Raw genomic sequence first — 24,220 nt, forward strand, 5'->3', positions numbered from 1 at the left:
TGTTTCTAGTTGAAAATGCAGAAGTGAAAAGGTGACCTTGTCAACAAACATCACAATGTTTTACCCTCATGCCCTTCATCCAGACGTGAAGGCTTTATTTTTTATTTTTGTGCACTGCACTTCAGGTGTAAAAACATCAAGTTGTAGTTTGCTTGGAGTTTATTTAGAAGACCATGGGAATCAAACATAAGCTTCGGTGGCCCAAATAGGACTGGGCCAACACTCCACTGAACTGAATTTGTGCTTTTAATAGTATTTTTTTTTTAAATTTTTTATAAATAATGCAACAGTTTTCCAAACAATTAATTGCCAGTGACAGATAAATTCTTGTTTTTCACTATCTACTATGTAAATGGCTGAGCAATGAGTAATTTTAAAATGTAAGCCCAAAGAGTAGTGCTGGCAGATTTCTTTCATTTACCACAGTACCATATCTGCATTATGCAGAAAAACTAAGACATACTGGTCAAATTTCACTTATTTTTCTGATATTAAGATATTTCAGGGAGCAGATGTGTAGGTAAAATTCATTACACTGACAGAAAGCAGAGTTTCACTGGTCCAACCCAGATGGTGAATTTTGGGTTGTATGAATCAGACATCTCTGTAACAGACAATATATTAGCTGGAGGAAATTGCAACCAACACAGAGTTCAAGCACCCGCTGGTTTATTCTATATAGCCTCCATAAAAACGATGAAGCACTGCTTTTCCACTTTGTTTTTGTACAGATTTAATAACATTAACTGTGTTAATTCACAAAGTCAAGTTGTGGTGGAGTTTCCGCCACAAAAGCAAGAAAGCTGATGTTACACACTTATCCCTTAAACATGGGAAACGATCTGTTTATCCTAATACTTGTAAATGGAAATGCTCTAAATGTCTTTTCCACAGAGCAATCGGGAGATGCTGCTGTGTCTCTCTAGCATTATGCATGAAACTAATTCATCACACAGTCTTTATCTGCAACTGTCAGGCACCCCCAAATTTTTTTCTTCCTATTTTATAGCTGATGCTATTCTGCTTAAATCAGCAGTTGTGATGTGCCTTTTTACATTTGATTTTTTGAATTGTACAAAATAGAGAAAATAATATTTTCTAAATTTAAAATTCAAATGTATCCTCTATTTACAGCAACAAAAGAAGCAGCTTTGAATAACCTGACGGCCAAAACAATTAAAAAAAAAAGTCTTACACCTGTAGTTGACCATAATAAACATTTAAATAATAAACTCACAACTGAGTATGCACTAAAACCCATGAAAGAAACCTCAGCTTCAAATGACGAAGCCTCTTCCTTAGCTTCCTAGCCCACAGAGCCACATAGCCATATGCATTCATCTGCATGCATAAGGAGTTTCTATGTAGATGATCATTCTCTCTTCCATCTCTGCAGGCTCAATTTAACATCCGCCTGTTCTCCAGCCTATGAATCCCACTGGTGGATCATCACAGTGTGTGTATGTGTGCATGTGTGTGCTGGAAAAAGAACAGAATAACAGGGTTTCTTGAGCTTTGAGGGTGCCTCAGTGAGAGTCAGAAGAGTCGGTGAGCATTGAAGTCTTTAGTGCACACACCTAGTCTGCAGACTTCCTGTGTCTACCATGAGTCAGAATCTGCTTGTTATGTAAATCCACAGAGAAGTGAGGGGGACACCGGCACACCTGTGCCCTGCCAGCCTGCTCCTGTCCAGGTTTTTTTTCCTTCCCTTTTGACACAGAGCAGCAATTACTTATTGCTCCCAGTCATTGAACTATGACTCATCCTGGAGGAATTAGGCCCTCAATCAGCCAGTATGTTCTATAGCTGCCTCTAATCAGATGACGATGAATACCAAGTTGGGCTTAACCCCCCCTTACTTGTGCTGACATACAATTATTTAGATCTATGTGTGCGTGTGTGGGGGTGAACACAGGCATGAAACAAATAAAGAGTGTGGATAATCTGGAGTGCCTGTTTAGAACAAGAAAAGATCCTTCTTGGTACCGGAGCCAAATCTGCCACCTCCTCACCAGCAAAACCTAGCGCAAACCTCAAAACTACCCCCGCAGCCTACAGTCCCAGCCACGTGACCCCACCCCCTGCCACACAAACACTTCACGTGGAAAAAAAAAGACTCTTCCCCCACATACTGTAATCTAGGGCATACTCACCAGCAATGCGGATCTTTATGCACAGTTATAATGTGTTGGGTCGCTTTTTCATATTTATAACTCATATAGCCTCATATATGATCAACAGGTCTGCTGTGACGAACACGCCCGTTAACTTCAAACAGGCTTACATGTCAAGTGACACGCGTGACTGAAAAGTGATAGACTATGTGTGTATTTGCCTGCATCTGTGCTGTGTTTGTGTGTGTTAAGGGAATACTCCCACCCCTGAGGGGGGAGAAAAAAAGAAAAAAAGTATTATGGTAAGTGGCACGGCCCTAAATTCAATGAGGGCAGCTAAGTGTACAGTGCCCCGCCACCGCTTCACAGACTACCCTGTGTGAGTCTGTGTGTCTGAAAGAGAGAGAGAGGGGGGGAGTGAGTGTGTGTGTCTGTGTGTGTGTTTGTGTGCATACCAGGTAAACGTCACAGCTTGCAAAGAAAGCCCCTGCGCTGCGAGCGCGCGCCACACTTCCTCAATCGACGGAATCACAGAGAGAAAAAAAACACTAGAGGAAGAAAAAGAGCAACTTTCGTCGAGAACAACCGCCTGGTTTGCAGGACAAGGTGAGTCTGCCATTACAATCCTTTTCAGGCTTCAGTCGAGTGGGTTTTTAGTAGCAGAGTACGGGTTTTACGTCTAAACTTTACAGAAAGTTACAGAAAACAGTACCGTTTCGTCTGCTTCTTTCATCCTTTGGAAAACCTCACTGTGAGGGTGAGGCGAGTAACGCTAAACCCTGGCTAACTGGTTACAGTTTTTCTTCCTCGCTGAAAGCGTTAGCTGTTGTAGCGCAGTGAAAGTTTAGCCAGACACGTTTCATTTCTATGAAAAGTCAACAAGGCAGCTGGCACTACACAGCTGTTTTGGTTAAAATAATAACCCCTGACAACTTTTCCGAGTAGCGACTGGAGCTGCTTCAGTGAAACAGTGCACAGGAATCCGTGACCCCGTCACACTTGCTGACGCTACGGGGTCACAAAAGGTACTGACAGGTGAATTATCGCGACCTACTGATCTATACCCACCTGGACTGGAACATCTGCAAGCATCTGCGGCCCTGTCTTAACACAGTCGGTAACTGCATGCAGTATGTCGGTAATTCTGCTTATGTGGAATCCGTTAAGTGACAGAATATCACCAGGGATGAGGAGGAATGTGAGCAGGTCTGGACAGCAAGGATGGAGGAGTAAAGATAAAAAGAAGAAAAGGGAGAAAAGGGAGAAGGAACAGTTATTTACTTGTCATTAAGACAATCTGGCTGCAAGCTGCTGTCTGAGTCAGACGTGGGGTGACATCTGCGTTCAGCCAACTGACAATCGACCACATCCTTTAGAGAATAAAGAGAGAATCAGATGCACTGACTGATTCTCGGTGAATGTGACCGTCAGAGTTTAGTTTTTCATTATGCGCAAGACTCAAATCTAGATAGGACCTGTGTCAACCTCAGCAATGGTTTAGGTGTTCTGCGCGATCACATGAGGCGTTCAAAAGTGTTTATGAGGGGGTAATTACGTCGAGGAAGAAAGGCTCTTTTCCATACCACGATGAAACACAGTCAGGCTCTCAGAATCAGGTATTATGTTACCATTTCAGTCAGTAAAAGCGATGTTAGTATTCTTCTGTGTGGAAGAAAATTAAAATTTTAATTGAACTTTAAATTAAGCAAAGGTTCAGAGGAGAGTACAGCCATCAAATTATGTTTCAGTGCTCAGGGGTTTATTTTTTGTAATGATTTTACCACATTGCCTTTGTGAATGAACAGCGTGTAATGGTTTTTGATACAATTATTAAGCAATAATAACAGAAATCAGTAATTGTGTGGTTTGTTAGGTCAGACATTAGGAAGTAGACAACATAAAGTTGAATAACAAGCTTCTAGAGGATGTTTACCAGTTACAGTATGCTGGGGAGGTAACTAGACAGGACAATTTGAAACTGCTCACAGCTGGTTGGGAAATCAATCACTATTGGCCTGAAACACACAGCATGCCTGCTGTTGATTAACTCCCAAAAGCCCTGGCATCACAGCTCCCAGCTGCAGTACGTGAGTGAAACTGGTTGCATGCTTTTTTACTTGCCTGCATCTTTTATTCCGTCTTACTTTTCTGAGTCTGAGTGTAGGTGGTTACAGTTTCAGGCTTGTGATAGCAGCTAGGCTTTCTTTGGAGCACAGCATGCATTTGGATCAGTGACATGTTGAGACTAGCTCTGACTTTGTAGTGCTAGGAAACACCTCTGGTGTTGCAGCTGCAACCTGTCAGAAACTGCACGCATAGTGATAAGGAACCAAACAAATGTGACTTTGTGCTCACATTTTAAATGTGTATCAGTGGCAATAAGAAAATAATAATTAAAGACTCCATGGGTGTAACAGTTAACAGGGGTTACCTAATGTATTGCACATACTGAAACTAGTGGTGTTTGGGTTGTTATAGAGAAAAGTTGTGGCACTGTCTGCAACACTTGTGGAGTTATGCAAGCAGCAAATCATGCGTGAGGTAACAAGCACCCAGCACAAAGGGGGACATTGATCGCTCATTATGTGTCACCACTGGAATTTCACTTCTAATGCAAAAGAAATCCAGTTATTCAGGTATTTCCTCTGTAGGTAAAAAAGTGAATGATTTTTTTCTCTTCAGTTAGGAAAAATATGGAAAATATATACATGACATAAAATTCAGGTCATGTACTAAATGTGTGCGTAACTTGCTTCCAACAAGCAGTCATTTGGATTAATAGCCAGTCCACCATAAAAAATTGAGTCAGAGTAAATCTTGCAGTGAGAGAAAGCAAAATACAAATTTGTGCTGCAGCCAGAGGCAAATTTTGCTCATTGCAGGTGTCTCGCTTAGTGACAGGAAATTCTCAAATACCAGTAAAAAGACCGCTTATCTTATCTTCTGTCTTTTTTTTGTTTGGGGTCAAAATGCTCAGATAGAACTTAGCACTATTGCTTGACATTTTGCAATATTTTGAGACAATGCGATGATGCACTTTAACAGTAATAAATTTGTGGTTGTTCTTGTCTGAGAACAGGCGATCCTGGTACTTTCACCATGGCTCCTTTCTTGAGGATTGCCTTTAACTCGTACGACCTGGGTATCCTGCCTCCTCTGACTGACCCACCCTTCTGTGCTATCAAGATGAAGGAAGCCTTGACAACTGGTGAGATCATTTTTTTGTCTTTTGCAGAAGTCTCTACTTCTGCTCAAACAACAAACACAAATTATGTTATCTTATTTTGTTTAAATTGAAAACATGCCAAAAATATTTTTTCTACTTCCTCTATCTGCCCATCTGCTTCTCAGAAAGAGGGAAGACCCTGGTTCAGCGTAAACCCACCATGTACCCAGCCTGGAAGTCCACTTTTGATGCACACATCTATGAAGGTCGTGTGCTCGAGGTACTGCTGATGAAGACAGCGGAGGAGCCGCTGGCTGAAGTGTCTGTCGGTGTGTCTGTCCTTGCTGAGCGCTGCAAGAAAGCCAACGGGCGTGCTGAATTCTGGGTAAGTCATTACACACTGTCCTTTGTCTTTAAGAGCAAATGTCAGGATCCTGTTTAACTGTACTTATATTTTGTGTTCAGATGGATCTCCATCCTTCAGGAAAAGTAATGATGGCAGTGCAGTATTTTCTGGAGGATGCAGATGCAGGTGAGATTAAATTACATTATATTTTTATATTATTTATTTTTATTTTCTCTTCTATGCACTTCCTTTTATTTAAGTATGTTTTGCAGCCTCTTCAAAGACAGTTAGAGGGGTATCCCCCTCACCCACACCAGTCATCTCTGGTTTTCAGCTGCTAATTTAATGTAGTCCTTACACACACTTTAACGTGTGATTCCCTACTGTAATCATAAGGCTATCAGTCTGTAACAAATCTGTAATATGACCTCTCTTTTTCTGTCACAGTGTTGTATATGACTGACTTGTTTTTCTCTCTTTATTTGGAAGAGAGCAAGCAGCCTGTGAAGGAGGAAGCTCCTACTCTGAACCGTAGACGCGGGGCCATAAAGCAGGCCAAAATACACTTCATCAAGAACCATGAGTTCATTGCAACTTTCTTCAGACAGCCCACTTTCTGCTCTGTGTGCAGAGAATTTGTCTGGTCAGTGCCCGTCTAAAACTTTCATCAAATTAGGAAACAGGATATTGAGAATCTAGTGTTCAGGAACTTGTGGATATGTAGTATTAGCAGACTTATTTCTGATTAAGACTGTAATTATTTTTCTAGATCACTGTTTTGTATGTGACACTTTTAATGTGAACAGTTCCTGGAAATATGAGCTCTCTAATTAAAAAAGAAGTGAGGACAATCCCCTGACATAGTTTGGCAGAAACTCTCAATAACTATTTTTGTTTGCCAGACCATGACCCAAGACTTTGATGACCCATTTTCTTGATGTTATACATAGAATGCTCATGTTTTCCTTTGAAGACTTTAGTTGTCCAGTTATCTGATATGAAGCACATTTTGATGAAATTGGAAATTTTGTGCAAAAAGATACACAAAACTACATACTTCATTTGGAGCCACATTACAGAAATGTACTATTTTAGGCCTAATATTAGATAAGCCTAACATTATTTTCCCAAATTGATTCTACAGAAGTAAAGTCTAAATATAGGAGGCATCCTATCTTATCTGACTTCACTTTATCTTATTTCAGATTAGGAAATGATAAATATACACCCCAACATCTCGTTTAAGCCCATTATTGACCACCCGCTGGTACTTTTCCATCTTACTGAGCTCCACACATCCTTGTTACCATTAGCTTTCTCAATGATTGCTGTTGCCACGTTAGTTAAATGAAGTTCAGAAATAAAGTACTACCACTAACCCCTTCCTCACACATCTGTACTTACTCACTCTACTTGATGGAAGAGGGATTGTTAGTGTAGCTCTAAGATTACCCTAAAGGTAGGAGACTTGTGCTTTTGGGAGGTTATGTTACTTGTGTTATGCACTTTAATATTCTTAGGTAGAGTAGCAAATCAGGGCCTGTTCCTATGAAGTGTTTTAACCTTAATGAGACTTAATCACCATCGTTACCACACAGTTAAGATAGAATTTACAAGTTATAAAGTGTATGCAATGCAGTACCTGTTCCTTATTGCTTTTGAGTGATAAACTGGGAAATCATTCACAAAGCCTGTCTTTGTCTCACACAGGGGACTCAACAAGCAAGGCTATAAATGCAGACGTAAGTGTACTTCATTAAAAAAATCTCAATACATTGTGTTATAGCTAAAACAGCAACATAGATGTTCAACACGTTCTCACTCCCAAAGCGTTACATTTTACGCTAGGTGACAAATCGTCTGTATATTACGCTTCCGGCACCCAACACGTCCCTATATTATGAGATCGGAAAAATGAGAAAACATGAGAACCGTTTGAAATGAATCTACACATGTACGTTCATTTTACTTAAGTTGCTTTAGAAAACACTATCTAATGTCATCAAAGTGCTGGTTAAGGTTCGGGATAAGTTTATGGTTAGGGCTGGAATACATGGCTGGAATGTGTATTACCGGCATTCTACTGGAATTCATCTATAACCAGGCGCGTAGCATAATACACGTTCTTATGCTTTCGCGTTCCTCAGGAATGCCTCGGGACTTAACATATCGTGAGTATATCACATCTCGGGAGTGAGAATGGCTGAGATGTTAAACATAAAAAATGTCTACTTAACCATAAAAGCAAACTGTGAAATGTACATATTCATTTCTTTTACCGTTATGCACTCAAAAATATGCTGATTGCTGAAATATTTCCATGTAATTTTTTTTACAAGGTAAAATGATAGATTTAAAGGAGTCTGGTCAAAAGAAATGTAGTGGACTACCATTTTCCTGCAAGATTAATTATATAGATAAATTTGATTTGACATATTTTCACTGAATTTTATTCAAAATCACTGCTTCATGTTTATGAAAGCATGTGTGTGTACAGCTTAAAAACTAAAGTATTAATCTGCTATATCGTTTCTTTTTCTCAGAATGTAATGCAGCCATCCACAAGAAATGTATAGACAAAATCATCGGCAGATGTACTGGTACTGCTGCCAACAGTCGGGATACTGTGGTGTGTAACACACATTTCTTCTGTACACCATGTACTGTTAGTGTTCGCCATATGTGTCCCAATTAGTGCGCAATAGTCAGTTTAGTGTGGGCTTTTTTTCCTCTGTGATTTACGATTTTGATGTATTCCTCCTTAGCAAATCAACAATGATTCGTTTATCAAATTAAAGTGTATAGTTCGGTCAGGGTTTAACACAAAGGCACATACCTGTTAGTTTCCACTTCCAGTGAAGCATTTTTCAATGTCCATCAATATTAGGGGATAATCAAAGTCCAGCTAACCTAGATAGCAGTGACAGGAATGAGCACTGCACCCCCACACATTGTGGGACTAACAGATGGGGTGTGGTCTTAGGGAAATACTTTAAATTCAACTAGCAGGGACAGATCTGGCCCACAAGTTGTAATCTCTGAGAATTTTTTTTACACAGTGCTGTAGTGACTTTTGACACATTGAAGTTAGAGAGGGAAGAAGAAGACAAGGGGGAAAAAAAGGATGAGGAAGGTGCGCAGGAAAGCTAGATGTTACAGGCCTGTGAGCGTGAGTCCTTTGGTCATACATAGCAATGATGAATCTTCTCCGTGCCCAAAGTTCCAGAAGGAGCGATTTAAAATCGACATGCCGCATCGTTTCAAGATCAACAACTACATGAGTCCCACCTTCTGTGACCACTGTGGAAGCCTTCTGTGGGGTCTGGTCAAGCAAGGCCTGAAGTGTGAAGGTACAGCAGAGACATGATTGACTGGATGGTTACAGGAGCGTGTGCTTCTGTACTCTACAGACTAAAAAAATATTTACGCCTAAAATGTTGACTTTAAGCAACTTAATTAAAAGTAAATTTTCTGTGTATTTTTTACATATAAAACATGTAAAACATTAAATTTATTGGATTTGGTCAAATTAAATTTACCGTATTGAAATACATTTAGTTTATCCTAAGCATATTTTCCTTAATGATTATTTTAAAAAATAACCCTTCAGTTTTATAGATTTCATTTTTATTTTACTCAAAATTATTGCTTCATATTTATGGGGGCCAAGAAAATTTTTTTCAGTGCAGACTTGTTTTTTCTCTTTGCAGACTGCGCCATGAATGTCCATCACAAGTGTCAGGACAAAGTAGCCAACCTTTGTGGTATCAATCAGAAACTACTAGCCGAAGCCCTCACACAAGTCAGTCAGGTGAGTTCAGTGAGTCATTCAGTGGATTGTATCTTTTGGTATTCAAGTCCACATCAAGATGGATGACATTACAATGAGAAAGAAGTGTGACTCAGGTGTCATTCTACTAACGCGACTTTGCTCTTGGAGATTTTGTGACTCCGAATGATAATGAATAACAAATATAGATAAGCACTTTATTAAATTTTATATAAAAAAGATAATTTAAAAACTGGTTGTTGCTGTTCTGTTTTCTATGTAGTGGCACTTATTTGGATGTTTTCCAGAAATATTAGTAAACATATTAGCAGCAAATTTCTTTATAACTTTATAAACTTTCTGAATAAAATGAATACTTAAGCCTTATAACTACATCTCTATATTTTATCATCATTTAAGAAATGAAATAGCATTTAAATTCTTGAAGTATTTACATTATTTATCATAATGTGTAAATGTTTGTTTTGAAAGGATAGAGAAGATTCAAATAGATCTGAAATCAAATCTAGGCACTTAGCTTGCAATGTTGCCAGTACACAGAGATGCTTGTGTTTGTTGGCTCAACAAAACCTAAAACTGGTTATAGAGATAATGGGTGTCATGATAACAGTTATCAACTTTCTTTGTTTACCCAAACTTTCCACTTCAGGCTTCTTACCTGAAGTGGAAAGATAACAAGCTGATTAATAATAACTAACTAGCAAAAAAGTATCTTATTTGTTTCACTTGAATGTGAAACTCAAAGTTACTGGTGTGTGTTGACCTAATTTTCCTGCCCTTCTGTGCTAAACGCCTGACTCATTCTGTTCTGTCATTACAGGCCTGTCGTTCAACCCAAAATCTATTTAGTTTTGAAGACAGTTAAAGAGAGAAGAATCAAACAAGTTTTTGACTCAAATGTACCACGGCTGTTAGTCGACCATTGTTAGGAAACAGTTGTTTGAGTTCTTCATGTTTATTTTTTGTTTATGTGTTTATTTTTCTTCCTTTTTTCCATCAGAAATCATCCACTCGCCGTTCAGATCCAAATCTGCCTAATCTCCCGGATATTGGAATCTATGACGAAGTGAATAAACTTGCTGGACTTGAGATCAATGGTGAGTGAGGCTTTATTTGTTGGTGCTTTTTCCTCCAAACATTCAAGCAGAAAGTTAAAGTTCTGTACTGATAGCAAATGCTATGCAAATAAAAACTGCAGAAAATATGCAAAGGTTTGAGATAATTGTGTAAATATGTCATTTCTGTGTGTGGTAATGTATTTGTCCATTAGATGGGTCGACATACGGCAAACTTTGGGAAGGTTCCATCCCACGGGTACCGTCTCGTCTTACCCACTTAACCAAGATCAACATGGACAACTTCATCTTCCACAAAGTCTTAGGAAAAGGCAGTTTTGGAAAGGTACGGAGCAATGACGTCAGTGTGAAACGAACTGTGAGACTGCCATCTTAAAAACTAGAGAGAAAAAGAGAGAATATAAATAAGTGAACCAACAACACTCAAGTCAACCCATATCAGCTGTCATCATTACAATGGAGGCTGTAGTTCTCTTATAGAACTTATTACATGGACTGTGGGTGTTTCATCAACCAGCGAATTAAAATACTAATACTTCTCTTCTCTTCTCTTCTCTTCTCTTCTCTTCTCTTCTCTTCTCTTCTCTTCTCTTCTCTTCTCTTCTCTTCTCTTCTCTTCTCTTTTCTTCTCTTCTCTTCTCTTCTCTTCTCTTCTCTTCTCTTCTCTTTGTAGGTCCTGCTGGCAGAGCTGAAAGGGCGTGGAGAGTATTTTGCTGTGAAAGCTCTGAAGAAAGATGTAGTGCTTATGGATGATGATGTGGAGTGCACGATGGTAGAGAAAAGAGTCTTGGCTTTAGCCTGGGAAAACCCCTTCCTCACACACCTTTACTCCACCTTTCAGACCAAGGTACTTCCCCTCCATGTCATTAATGACTGTATTTTATTCTGCATCAGTAGTTACATTACATTACATCGTTGTGCCTTTAATAGTAAAAAATGAAATGTTTCTCTAGGAGCATCTGTTCTTTGTGATGGAGTATCTGAATGGAGGTGACTTGATGTTTCACATTCAGGAAAAAGGGCGCTTTGAGCTCTACAGAGCCACGTGAGTTCCACCTGTCACACAGCCATCATGACATACTGTACATTACTCAGTGGAAACACAATCCCTGCCATCCTTACTCAGTGTTCACATGCTTGTCTAGCTGCCCAGAGACTCACATTTACAGAAGATACTTGTAAAGATGAGCATATGTTTATTGTCTCTTTGTCACTTTTTTAGCCTGCATCTTGTTTTCTTTTATATGATGTATAAAGTCTGAAGGACTGGGGCAATGCTGGCATCTATTAGCTCCTGTTCTTTAGAAGACAGGCCTTGTAAGGAGTGAACAGCTCTTAATGTTTGTGTATGGGGAGATATCAGTTACTACACCCACTTCTCATCACACTATGGGAATCTCTCCAGAGAAAAACAATCGCAAGCTGGTGAAATAAAGCGTTATGAATCCAAAATCTGGCGGCACCTTGACTGCCAACTAAACTTTTACTTTTTTAAATTAAATTACACTTTTACAAACCTGCTGACATTTCTTAGCAAGTGCTAAGGATTCAGAGAGATTAATATGAGAGTAATAATCATGTTATGTGGTGTTTAGAACCGATGAAATTCTTGCTTTTTAGTCAGTTATAAATTTAATTCACTGAGTGCAGAAATCTTTTGAAAAGTAATGTTTTGGCTGAAGAGTTTTGACAGAATTTGGCTGTATGTAGCAGAAAAATACAAAGAGTGTACAGCCGGGTTTTAAGACTGAATGCATTCGCTGGATTTTTTTCTTATGAACCACTGAAATGCTTCATGTTCTGCTTTCTAACTGTTGTGCTTAGTCACTGATCTTACATCTCCTGTAGTTAAATCAGCGGCTGTGTCCAGTACCTTTGAGATGACAGGAGTAATTTTGTACTTTGCAAACACTGACACCTGATCCTTTGTTGGCATCCTCTAGAATTCTCCTCACTCAGTGACTGTATTCACTCTGGGTAATTTATCCTCAGTGAGTGAGAGAGAGAGTGGGCTATTTTATTTCCCTACTATTCATTCCTTTACGTGTTTGCATCTTTTTTTATGTTAATGCTTAAAACAAACATGCCTCAACAAGACAGCAGAAATTCTGTGGTTCATAAGACCGAATTTAAGTCAATTCCAGCAAAGCAGTAAATTAATTAAACAAATTTGCTTTAATTTAAATGTATGCTTACAGTCTGTGGTGTTAACCATGCATTGTTTTTGAAGACTGAATGTTAATATCAGTAAGAGCAGCAAGTTCATGCTATGAGCTGTTGCTTTTTTATGCAGTGCACTTTATGTAAGTTAACTTTGGTAGTTTTGCCTATCTTGCTGACAAACAGCATAGCTCCACCATGACTATAACATTGCCTGTTATAGTCATGGTGGAGCAGGTTGGTTGTTTAAACTTAAAAAAAAAAAAAATAGGATGCTTGTAGATGATGCATTTATACACATTTAAAGTGTTAAACAAATGAGGATGGATGGATTAAAATAAGGACTTTAATATTCTCTGCAGGGAAATTATTTTGTAACAGCTCTAATACTGGCGAGTTGTAAAATCCCACAAGCCTAACACAACACAGGACTACAAGAAATCACTGGGATGCATAGTCCGTAGTCTCAATGCAAGTGTGGATGATGTCACACGGAGTTGCCAGTTTGCTGGAGAGCGCGATGTAAACAACAGCCAATCTGGCATGTGAAAAGTCTGTGGGTATATAGTGTGGAAGTAGCCCCATGTTAAATATGTGGGCTGCAGAAGCGTTCCTTCACAGTAATGTGACAAGGGTGGCACCATCTGTTGTTAATAAAAGTGGCAAATCATCCACATCTTTATTTATTACGCTTGGATTTATTCCTGTTCACCCGAACTGTCTGAAAGCGGTTGATGGTAATCAAGGGATCTGAAATATACCCTGTTGCTATGTCTCTGTAAAACGTAACTGCACACTCATTAGGCTCATTTCCTTGTCAATCTCATGCCATTAACATAATTTCCTGCACTGTTAGAGGTGAGATATGGCTTTGATCCCCTCCTTTCATTTTCTTATCTATCTGTTCCTCCAGTGGCATTTCCTCTTATTTCTGTAGGAATGCTCATTATTGTTGTGAAAAAGACAAAGCAGTATTCTTCCATCAACCTGCACTTCCACCGCCATGCCAGTCAGGAAGTCGTCTAGTACCTGCAATATACATAATCTTCTGGTGACTTATTTATAATAGAATAGTTTCTGTAAACTTGATGACACACAAGATTAATGTGTCTAAACTGTCGTGTTGTATATTGCTGCACAGGCTGTCACAGAATATAAGGCATGTGCTGGATCTGGTTATGCAACATTTTTCCTTTGGCAGTGACTGAACTGCAGAGTCTCAGTTAAGCTCGTTGCCACCACAAAGGCTGCTGCTAACCTGACAAAGACTAGTTTCATGCACCATTTCAACTTTCCTTCAGCTTGCATGCATATCGAGGTGTCCTCTTACAACTGTGTGTTTTTGTTTTGTTCTTCGTGATCCAGGTTGAGACGTTCTTGTACATATGCCTGTACTGTCTGACTCCTATTCTATGAGGACTGCATTTCTAATGATGTTAAGTGAGAGATATTGACAGTCTATTCAGTCCTGTTCAGCAGGTCATTTAGTGTCACTGTGCAGGAACTGGGCTGGAGAGATGGCTTTGTGTGCTCTCCGGACCTGGTTGTTTCACTCGACACAGATGACAAGAGAAGCAGGTCAGCGATAGGCTAATCATTCGGCTCGCAGCAGCTCTTGGGTTTCACATTATGAGAGTGTTATTCACCTGTCTCCTACTCCATACAAATGTCCTCTTCAATAATTCAGGTGTACACTGAAATGAGTCTGCAGTTACACCAGTGTTAAGCCTCCAGCTATGTACTGAGATAGCTCCGCACAGGCCTGTAGCTTTCCATCAGAGATGAGTGTCTGATATTTCTGTCTCTGACTCCTTTGTCTTACCAGGTTCTACTCTGCCGAGATCATTTGTGGTCTTCAGTTTTTACATTCCAAAGGCATCATCTACAGGTCAGAGCACAGAATAGGAATTTCACATGAATATAAAATACACTTAAAAATCTGTTTTCTTTACATTATTTTGTTGTTGTTTTTTAATGCGCCAATGATTTCAGTTGCAAGTGTAATGAGAAAATGAATTTGCAAAGTCTCCAATCTTGTTTAGTTAGGTAATCCCACGCATTTTTGACACTTTTTCCCCCTGAAAGTTTAATTATTATTGTGTGGCATGCATTGAGCAAGGGCTGTTATGAAAACTGTGGACTTGGATGCAGTACAAAAATGTGATTTAAAATTTTTTTAAAAGATTTTGGGAAGAGGAAAATGTAAATGTGTTTATTTGTTACACTGAGAAAACCAGACTCCTGACATTTCAGAACAACACAAAACTAAGATAACTGTTACAAAATGTCTAGTAAATGAACATAGAAACAGTAGACCACTCAATTGGACTGCATATCTCAAAGACCTTTCATATCTCTGCATAATTTTGTTTTTTTTAATTATAGTGAAATCACCTATAAGTATAGTAAAAATTCAATATCCTCAAAGAAACTCATATAATTACTGCATTTTACAAAACTGCTGCTTTGTGTAGCGAATAGTAGTGTGTAAAAAATCTCACAGTTCAAAGTGCAAATGCATCTGTAATCAAACATTAATCCCCTTAAAATTTTATTTAACCTTTTATTGTAAGTTGTTATTTGTGTGGTAAATTCTGTTCTAACAAACACAAAATAGTTTTCTAAAACGTTATCATCACAATAACTCATGTTTATATCGTAACTTGGTTCTACTTTTTATTCATTTTCAGGGATCTTAAGTTAGACAATGTGATGCTGGACTGCGATGGGCATATAAAGATTGCTGACTTTGGCATGTGCAAGGAGAATGTATTTGGTGACAATCGCGCCACAACTTTTTGCGGCACTCCGGATTACATCGCTCCAGAGGTGCAGTCTTCTTCCAAAATTCTCTCTTGTGCTGAAATAATCAAATCTGCATTTAAAAACAAAACTTTTAAACGTCTGTCTGGTTTAATTGTTATTTATAATTTTTTGTTTAACTTTAGATTCTGCTGGGACAGAAATACTCATTCTCAGTTGACTGGTGGTCATTTGGGGTGTTGCTGTATGAGATGCTGATTGGTCAGTCACCTTTTCATGGAGATGATGAGGATGAGCTGTTTGAGTCCATTCGCATGGATACTCCCCATTACCCCCGATGGATTAGCAAGGAGTCGAAAGATCTGCTTGAGCGGGTTTGTATCATATCTTTAATACTAAATATAATAACCCCAAAAAGCGTTCAGACACGAAATGTCCATGAGTCCCAAAAAGTTGACTCTGTTCATCTGGACGTAGCGTTTTCAGTGGGAGCAATGTTTTATCACTCATCCAAGTGAGTTTCATGTGTTTATTTCACAAAGTATTAGGTAAACTAGTATTTGTGTCACTGGCAACAGACTGGACATTGAACAAGTCAGAAACATGAAAAGAAGCAGCTTGCAGATGCACAGAAACAGTGGGCAAGAAAAAGCTGCTTACATTTCATATCCTATATGAAATAACCACTTGAAAGGGTTTTAGGGTAACTGAGCTTAGTCCTCTGCTGGTGTGGGCTAATACTGGGATCAGCTAGTCTGCTGGGATTGTTCCAAGACTTGCCTTTGTGGGCCTGCCTGAGCTAAAGCTTTGCTTGAGGTTTAGTGAAATGAAATCAGCCTTTCTTTTGAGGGAGCATCCAAAAGCCCTCCAAATATTAACAAAAAGTATTTGGACAAGTTCTAATTGTCACACTTAGTGCAACATATCCATTGTTAATATGGTCTACTCCACCTGCAGTTACTCTGCCAGTTGTAAGACCTCGCAGAGTCCTGACCTGAATAACTTAGATTGTCTGTGGAGTAGGAAATGACGGTAAAAAAATTAGCTTGTTGATGCACTTGAGTGGAGGGAACATTAAGCACCAAGTTCAGTCCCTGGCTGGTACGGTCTGAGAACATAAGCAGTCCATTTAACTGAAAATCCTTTGTGTTTGACACATGATCACATATATTCCTTATGCAACCTTTCTGACCTTCCTTCCCTGCAGTTGTTTGAGAGAGACCCAACTCGCAGGATAGGAATTGTGGGTAATATCCGGTTACACCCCTTTTTCAAGAGCATTAACTGGCAGGCGTTGGAAATGAGAGAGGTTGAGCCCCCCTTCAAACCCAAAGTGGTACGTCACACACGTCACTGAGGATTTAAAAATTGTAGCTCTTGTGCTATGATTACATTTTGCTGAGATTTGTTTGTGGAAACTTCCAGAAAGCGCCGAATGACTGCAGCAACTTTGACCGGGAGTTCCTCAGCGAGAAGGCTCGTCTTTCCTACAGTGATAAGAACTTCATAGATTCCATGGACCAGTCGGCATTTGCTGGGTTTTCATTCATGAACCCCAAGATGGAGCATCTTTTAGAAAAATGATGTCATCCATGTCAGACTCATGTTACTCTCCTCATGTTTATGGAACAGTTTGCCTGCTTGCAGATGAGCAAGCTGTTTCACAATCAGTATTTGTTTCACCTTATTTTAAGCACAAACTATTCTTGGGTACGATCAAACAACAAACGGCCCGTGTACTGTATATATATATATGTGGATGTTTCATTTATGTGCATGCTTATTATTTGTATAGGTTATGAAGACCTGTGTGAGTAATAATATACTGTGGGAGTGGGAGTCTGAAAAATCCTTACATTCCACTTGACGTCATTGCTACCATCTGCTGCCATCATGTTTCCCTTTCATGTTGAAAATCATCTCCACTGGGGATAGAAAATATGAAATGGAGGAAAAAGGCTACAGGAACTAATTTTACTTCATGCTTCAGATATAGGTCGTATTTGTGAATGAGGTGACTGCATGTTTAGAGATTTGAGACCAAGAAAAATCCATCAATCTTAGCATTGTGGCTTAAATATGAATGTTATAATTTCAAACATCCAACTTCTTGCCTTTGACTAAGAAGAACTTGTGGTTGTAAAGTTGACTGAACAGTGCCATGTAATGATCAAACTTTAATGCTCCAGCTGTTTTCAGCTGTACAGAAAAGTTCTGTTTTGTGGATGGAGGTGCAATGAGTGCAGCCATGGGTACAAAAAGAGTAGTGAAATGACTAATTGGTGAGCCACTTAAACGCTGTATATAATATTTATGTATATTGTTGTTAACATGTATATTGGTTTGCAAAGGATGTATTTTTTTTTTTACTGTCTCCATATTTCCCATATGATTAAAAAAAAACATAAACTCCCAAGTCTGTGCTCCTTTTGTGTGATTTTGAAGTGCACGTAATAGAAAAGGTTTTAAACAAATTGACTTTCAGGAGCTGGACTGGAGGCGATCTAAAGCAATATAATCTTTATATAAATCAAATTAAAATTTTGAAGGCTTTTCACTTAAAAGCGTTTTGGATCTGATCAACAACCCATTATCATTTGATTAAATTTGATTCATAAACAAACCAAAACAAGAATCAGTATCAGTCGACAAAATATTTTTTTTTCTATTTGTTAATAAATCTTTTTATTTGGACAGGAAATATTAGACACATTTTCCCGTAACTTATTATTATTATTATTATTTTTATCAGAAATGCATATATCTGTTTATATAGAGAATATATTGAGACCCTATGGATGCTTGTTTCTGCCACTAAAACATCAACAACCAAGGTTTGAGTCAGAAAGTCGAATTTGGAGATATTAACCAGTAATGCATTTTCCAGAAACACGTGGTCCACGTGGACCTGTAGTACATAATAAATTCCCGAGCATTAATTTTTGATTTCATCTATAGATTTTTCCTAAGCATTATGACGCTATCTAGTGGCACTAGGGTGAAAGCAACGTTGCGTGACGTCACTACGTAATGCGCTTGCGTAAAATGTCTACGGAAGTATTGGTGTACGATCCACAGCTTTAACTGCCGGGCACAACTGACAGCTCATAGTTGCTCTACTGGAATAATGTCTGGTGCCGCCGGTTTGTAATGCGGTCGAGATAAGAGTTCCCACACTATGGCAGCATTATGATTCTTCTTCGTAGAAAGCAGCGGACACCTGGTATACTCCACACCTGACTACAGTTTTCACAGAGCCAAAGGAAGATCAAAATGAGCTCTCAGGACATACTGCAGAGTGTGTCCACTCTAGCGTCCTATAATGTGTTGCTACAGGTAAACAAACACGGTAGTTGATGTGTGTTGAGCATTTACAGCATTTTTTTAAATTTATTTATTCATTTATTTGTCCGGTTTTATGTCCTCAGGTAATGTTCCGTGTGCTCACCTTTCTTCTGAATGCCTTTACGCTGCGGTTTGTGTCCAAAGAGCTGATTGGGGTGGTCAATGTCAGGTAAAGTTTGCAGGAAAACAACACAATGGTTTTCGGGCTCCAGCCGCTGTAACATGTGTCCTTACGTGTGTCTTTATTATGCAGGCTTACACTGCTGTATTCCACATTAGTGTTTCTGTCCAGAGAGGCTTTCCGGAGGGCCTGTCTGAGCGGGCAATCGGGCAAAAACCACAGCTGGAGACCAGTTATCAATCTCCTATGGATGACGTGAGTTGATTAGATGATAAAATAGGCATTCTGATTTTCAGTTTTTGATGCTCACATGTTATTTCTAATTTTTCAGGGTACCCCTTGGTGTGTTATGGGCAGTACTTCTGTCATATGTGTGGCTTTGGCTCCTAGAGGTCCCAGATGCTCACACTGTCCCTTACTACAGTCCTGCTGTGGTGCTGTTTGCCTTATCTGGGGTGCAGGAGCTCCTGGCAGAACCCTTGTGGGTCTTGGCTCAAGCTCACATGTTTATCCGATTGAAAGTGGTGGCTGAAAGCTTGGCAATGATCGCAAAGTGCAGCATAACTGTGGTGCTGGTGGTGTTTTCCCGTGAATGGGGCCTTTACATCTTTTCTGCTGCTCATGTAAGAAATCAGCTGAAGTATCAGCTGCTTTATTTCTGCAGATATTTGTTTGAACTTTTCACGACTTTGTGCTGTGTTCACTTTTTCTAGTTGGTGTACACAGGGATCCTGGTGCTATGCTATGCTGTTTACTTCATTCATTTCCTGGGTTCCAAAGAGGCAGCGAGGAATAGTTTCCCACTGCGCCGTGTTAGAGATTTGCTGCCCCGCAGACAGTATGGAGAGGTACTTGACCTTGCACGTCATTATGCATTACTCATCACTGATCCCATCAAAGTCACACTGAGTCATTGCATCTGAAATCACTGTGTGCCTTCTGCTCGACCATCTCCAAATTTGCATGCTAAATTTATGGTACAAAGTTTGGATGTATGTGATGATTGCTGTGAAATATTCGCACTGAAGATCAAATCATTCTCTCTCTCTCTCTCTCTCTCTCTCTCTCTCTCTCTCTCTCTCTCTCTCTCTCTCTCTCTTTTTCTGATTTATGAAATTCCTAGTCGCAAAAATTAAGAAAATGGCATTACCATTCAACTTTCATGCTGGTAGAGCAAATATGACAATTTGTACCACAAAAACAATAGCAGACAGTCTAACCTGAATAGAAGAAAACTCTATTTTGTGCAAAGTTTACATTTTTGAGACCCACTTTTAAGGCATGCACTCTGCCCTGAAGGAATCAAATCATTCAGATTAGGTTTAAAATAAATGCAACAATGTATCATTTTCATGTATATTATAATATCATAGACAGCAGCCTTCGTTGCAGCAGTCAGCATGATGATTATCTGATCCCTGCTTGCCTGTGGAAGTTCTGGCGTTAAGGTTAGGTTTGGGTTACACTGCCTCAGATGCCTCAGGGAAACAACACCCTGAAAGTGGGTGGATAGGCCATTAAAAAATCTAGAAAAGCATTTAGCATATAAAGCTAAAAATTTATATCCAAGCTTTGTGCTATAATGTTTTAGGTAAATTAGAGACAGTCAAGCAGAAAATGTTGTAAAAATCTGATTATTTGTGATTATTAATTATATTTTGGTTACTATTCACGGCGGATATTCTTAACCTTTTTCTGTGTTTAAAGCCGTTAGTCGACAGGAATCTAGCGCGGCTCACTTGGAGCTTCTTCAAGCAATCCTTCCTGAAGCAGATCCTGACCGAGGGTGAGCGATACGTCATGACCTTTTTGAACGTCCTCAGCTTTGGAGATCAGGGTGTTTATGATATCGTCAATAATCTGGGCTCCATGGTGGCGCGCTTCATCTTCTTGCCAATTGAAGAAAGCTTCTACATATTCTTTGCCAAAGTGCTGGAGAGAGGGCGCAATGTCAAAAGTCAGAAACAGGTCTGAACTGTGGACGTTATCTCAAACAAATGTTTGTGAGTGGCTATGCTGGAATTGTTGATTTGACCTCTTTTTGCTGGTTTTTGTTATAGGAAGAAGTTGCCATTGTCGCAGAGGTCCTGGAGTGCCTGCTGAAACTGGTGCTGGTGATTGGTCTGATTATCACAGTGTTTGGTTATGCATACTCTCACCTGGCTCTGGATATTTATGGTGGCTCTCTCCTTAGTAGTGGGTCAGGTATGTGAGCTACAATCCGGTGACAGGAGACACCAGTATATGACATTTTGCTTTGCTGGGAATTTGTAAAATGTGTTTCTTTATTTTTTAGGGCCCAGTTTGCTGCAATGCTACAGCTGCTATGTCCTCCTGCTTGCTGTGAATGGTGTAACAGAGTGTTTTGTTTTTGCTGTCATGAGCCAAGAAGAGGTTGACAAGTGAGAATGCAGAAACACATATATATGTATATAGACACACAGTTATTTTATAGCGTGTAAACTGTCATTTAACACTGAGTTTATGTCCTCAGGTACAACTTCATCATGCTAGCCCTGTCTGTCTCCTTCCTCTTCCTTTCATACGTACTGACAAGTTGGGCTGGCAGTGTTGGCTTCATACTGGCAAACTGCCTCAATATGGGCCTCCGTATCTTACACAGCCTGCTTTACATACACCGGTACTTCCAGTTGAGTCGGTGGAAACCTCTGCGAGGCCTGTTGCCCTCCCCTCTCATACTGCTGGCGTTGGGCGTCAGTGGAGTTGTCACAGCAGTTTCTGAGGTTTGTTTTTTTCTCAAAACAGGAACTTTTGAGCTGCGCTTTTAGTAAACATACTTATTATTATTTTTATTCTGTAGAAGTCTGTGATCCTAACTGGAGCATCTGTTTTCTTGTCTCCAGGCTTTTTTCTGCTGCGACAGCGGCTTGCTTCTGAGGCTCGTCCATATCGGCGTGGGGGCAATATGTCTGCTTGGTGTGGTTGTAGCTGTTCTTCTCACAGAGACTAAGCTTGTTCAGTTTGTGAGCACTCAGCTGCTGCCTCGATTCAGAAAGAAGCGCACTTAAATTAGACGTAAAACTGTTACACCTGACTCAAAGAAGTCGTGCGTTTCCACTACAAACTGAGCCGGGGAACAACCTTTTCTTTCTAAGGACCTCACATGTGTCATGAGCGTGTGTGAATCTGTGAGTTTTATATAAAAAAATGAATGAATTTAGTTGTGGGTTTAAAAAAGTGGATGTATTTTAATAAAACTCTTTATTGTTTTACACCATGACCACTGTATTTATATCTGTGGTGTTTTTCCAGGAATTAAATGGAAAAAAGTTTGGTTTTAAATACTGCGTTTGTGTTGCTCACCTACCTCTGTAGCTGTTTTGGTGAAACAGTTGTGCACAAACTAAGGCAGGCGCTCTCAGTGTTGACTGATTGGAGTAGAGTTGTATTTAAGAAGCAGTACAACATGTTTACTAAAATGAAATGAAATGCTTGACTTCTGCTACCTTACCTTGACCAAATATTTTGTTTATATTGTGAGAAGTAGTTACGTTCTTGAGCCTTGATTTGCACTAGTATTTTTTTTCCTTGTTTTTGAAAGAAAAGTTTGAGTTCAGTGCTTAAGTCAACTCAGCTACTTTGTAATTGTTTCCCTGTCTGATAAGACAGCCATTTAATTGCTTTTCTTGCCCCTAAACTAATTTCCACTGAATTTGGGGTCTCCGTGGGGTTGAATAATGATGTAATTATGGAAAATGAACCTATCCCATCAGCCCAGCAATTTTTTCACAAAGATGGATGGATGGGTGTGTGGGTGGGGTGACATTCTTTTACAGCAGGAAAAATTAAGTCTCCTCTTAAGAAAATCAAGTACTTATCTCTTGATTCACATCTTATAAACTTTGAGTTTAATTTGCATGGTTTGTTTATTGTCAGCGCTGTTAGAAAGCAGCTGCCCAACCACGCTTGCAAGATTCCTACACCGCCGATTTATTCGACAAAAAGTAATGCCACAAGTTGTAGAAGTGTTTCATTTTCTAAGGAAGAAGCAGACCCTGAGAAAAATAGGAGGGAGAGATCAAGAGGAGGAGTCAGTTCCCTCATTACGTCATTTTTTATGTGTTAGGAACAGAGTTATTGCCCACTGGAGACTGACTCACTGTTAGGTTGTGTATATATATGAGAGTGTGTGTTGGGTTCGGCCTGTTGGAGAAAGAGAGCCCGCTGAAAGAAAGAGAATTTATTCCAGGCCATCTTCAGCTACTCAACAATCATGTCTCAAGTAAGAGCAGTGTTTGAGCTTTCAAAGCAGGGCATAATTGTTGCAGACACGGGGACTGTCAGTAACCTCTGTGTTTTACTTTCCCTTTACTGCCTTTCAGCCTAATCAGGAAGATGAGCAAATGCAGCGTCCTGAAGTGAGAGAAGAAGACCTGACTGAAGCAAAGAACAAGCTGGGTGCTGCCGGGCCTCCCAAGAGCAAGACAATGGAAGTAATGGAGGAGTGCGGTAAGGACACTAAACCAGCAGATGAGAGCGAATGAAACTATTCTGCTTTCTGTATTTGGTTAAGCTAAGACCACACTGCAGCCGTGAGTAAATGCGAGGGGCGTTTCTCATGATGCTCAAGTTTCCATTCCATATACAGAGAAGAAGAAAAAAAAGAAAAGAAAGGGGTTGTAATGATGGGAGATTCCTGTCACAGTGTTCCCTCTGACACGGAGCGGGACACAATGTACTTACAGAGCAAATATTTGTCTTACATAATCCTCTTTACTGCTGCATTTACAGTGAGATATCCTACTGTTTCCTGTTCTTCACAGAGAAAATGGGTAAAGTTGCGCCCTCTGTGTTCAGCAGAGCGAGGTCAGGAGCAGAGACTGCTTTCAACACTCGCTCAGGCCAGCCAATCAGGAAATAGGAGAAAACCTGACCGTGGCTGAATCACACCTGCTCCATGTTCATGTGTTTGGATCAGCTGTTTTCTTGTCTTACTTCAACCCAAGGAAAATCTTGTTTAAAGCCCATTTTTTCTGTATTTTGTTATGACAAAATTTTACACTAGATTTATATTGATAGTTCCTTGAATTTTAAGAAAGGTGCCTAACTGATGAACTCAGTTTCAGTGTTTAAAACATATTTGTTGATCTGTCTGATACGACTTTTTGTTACACCGGAAGTTTCAGAGTGGGAGTATAAAGTAGTGTATGCAGTACACTTCAGAAAAACCTTAATGATAATAATGATAATAATGAACAGAAAGACAGATTTATTCAGCAACGATTACGAAATTACTTTGCAATAAAATCTCTTGAAATGATGCAAATTGTCTCTTCTTGCCTGTCTGTTATTACAGTGAGATGCTAGTAAACTTTACT

General features: G+C 39.5%; 3 protein-coding genes across 4 annotated transcripts; all 3 read left to right on the forward strand.

The window, feature by feature from the left end:
- Window positions 1-2,547: 2,547 nt before the first annotated feature.
- On the forward strand, window positions 2,548-17,825 carry prkcda (protein kinase C, delta a). Its single transcript, XM_085406510.1, has 18 exons — window positions 2,548-2,720; window positions 5,194-5,322; window positions 5,466-5,665; window positions 5,746-5,812; window positions 6,116-6,269; window positions 7,337-7,368; window positions 8,170-8,255; window positions 8,847-8,976; window positions 9,337-9,437; window positions 10,417-10,513; window positions 10,687-10,817; window positions 11,166-11,339; window positions 11,446-11,537; window positions 14,478-14,540; window positions 15,343-15,481; window positions 15,601-15,789; window positions 16,623-16,751; window positions 16,841-17,825. Exons 2-18 carry the CDS (start codon window positions 5,214-5,216, stop codon window positions 16,997-16,999), a joined length of 2,052 nt encoding a protein of 683 aa, XP_085262636.1. The 5' UTR covers window positions 2,548-2,720; window positions 5,194-5,213; the 3' UTR covers window positions 17,000-17,825.
- Window positions 17,826-18,455: 630 nt separating this feature from the next.
- Window positions 18,456-22,114, forward strand: rft1 (RFT1 homolog). The gene is made up of 10 exons (XM_085406512.1): window positions 18,456-18,751; window positions 18,844-18,929; window positions 19,014-19,136; window positions 19,213-19,504; window positions 19,595-19,729; window positions 20,589-20,849; window positions 20,942-21,086; window positions 21,178-21,283; window positions 21,376-21,625; window positions 21,746-22,114. The coding sequence occupies exons 1-10, from the start codon at window positions 18,689-18,691 to the stop codon at window positions 21,908-21,910; spliced, it is 1,626 nt and encodes a 541-aa protein (XP_085262638.1). The 5' UTR covers window positions 18,456-18,688; the 3' UTR covers window positions 21,911-22,114.
- mustn1a (musculoskeletal, embryonic nuclear protein 1a) lies at window positions 21,892-24,125 on the forward strand. Of its 2 annotated transcripts, none has more exons than XM_085406515.1 (3): window positions 21,892-22,030; window positions 23,225-23,351; window positions 23,666-24,125. In XM_085406515.1, exons 1-3 carry the CDS (start codon window positions 22,013-22,015, stop codon window positions 23,761-23,763), a joined length of 243 nt encoding a protein of 80 aa, XP_085262641.1. In that variant the 5' UTR covers window positions 21,892-22,012; the 3' UTR covers window positions 23,764-24,125. The 2 variants fall into 2 exon arrangements, with proteins under 2 accessions (XP_085262641.1, XP_085262642.1); XM_085406516.1 differs by lacking the exon at window positions 21,892-22,030 and adding an exon at window positions 22,261-23,124.
- Window positions 24,126-24,220: the final 95 nt, after the last annotated feature.

Source organism: Rhamphochromis longiceps, linkage group LG5, assembly GCF_057381845.1.
Source record: "Rhamphochromis longiceps isolate RC_006_pf linkage group LG5, R_longiceps_female_GT1.1, whole genome shotgun sequence".
Classification (NCBI taxonomy): Eukaryota; Metazoa; Chordata; class Actinopteri; order Cichliformes; family Cichlidae; genus Rhamphochromis; species Rhamphochromis longiceps.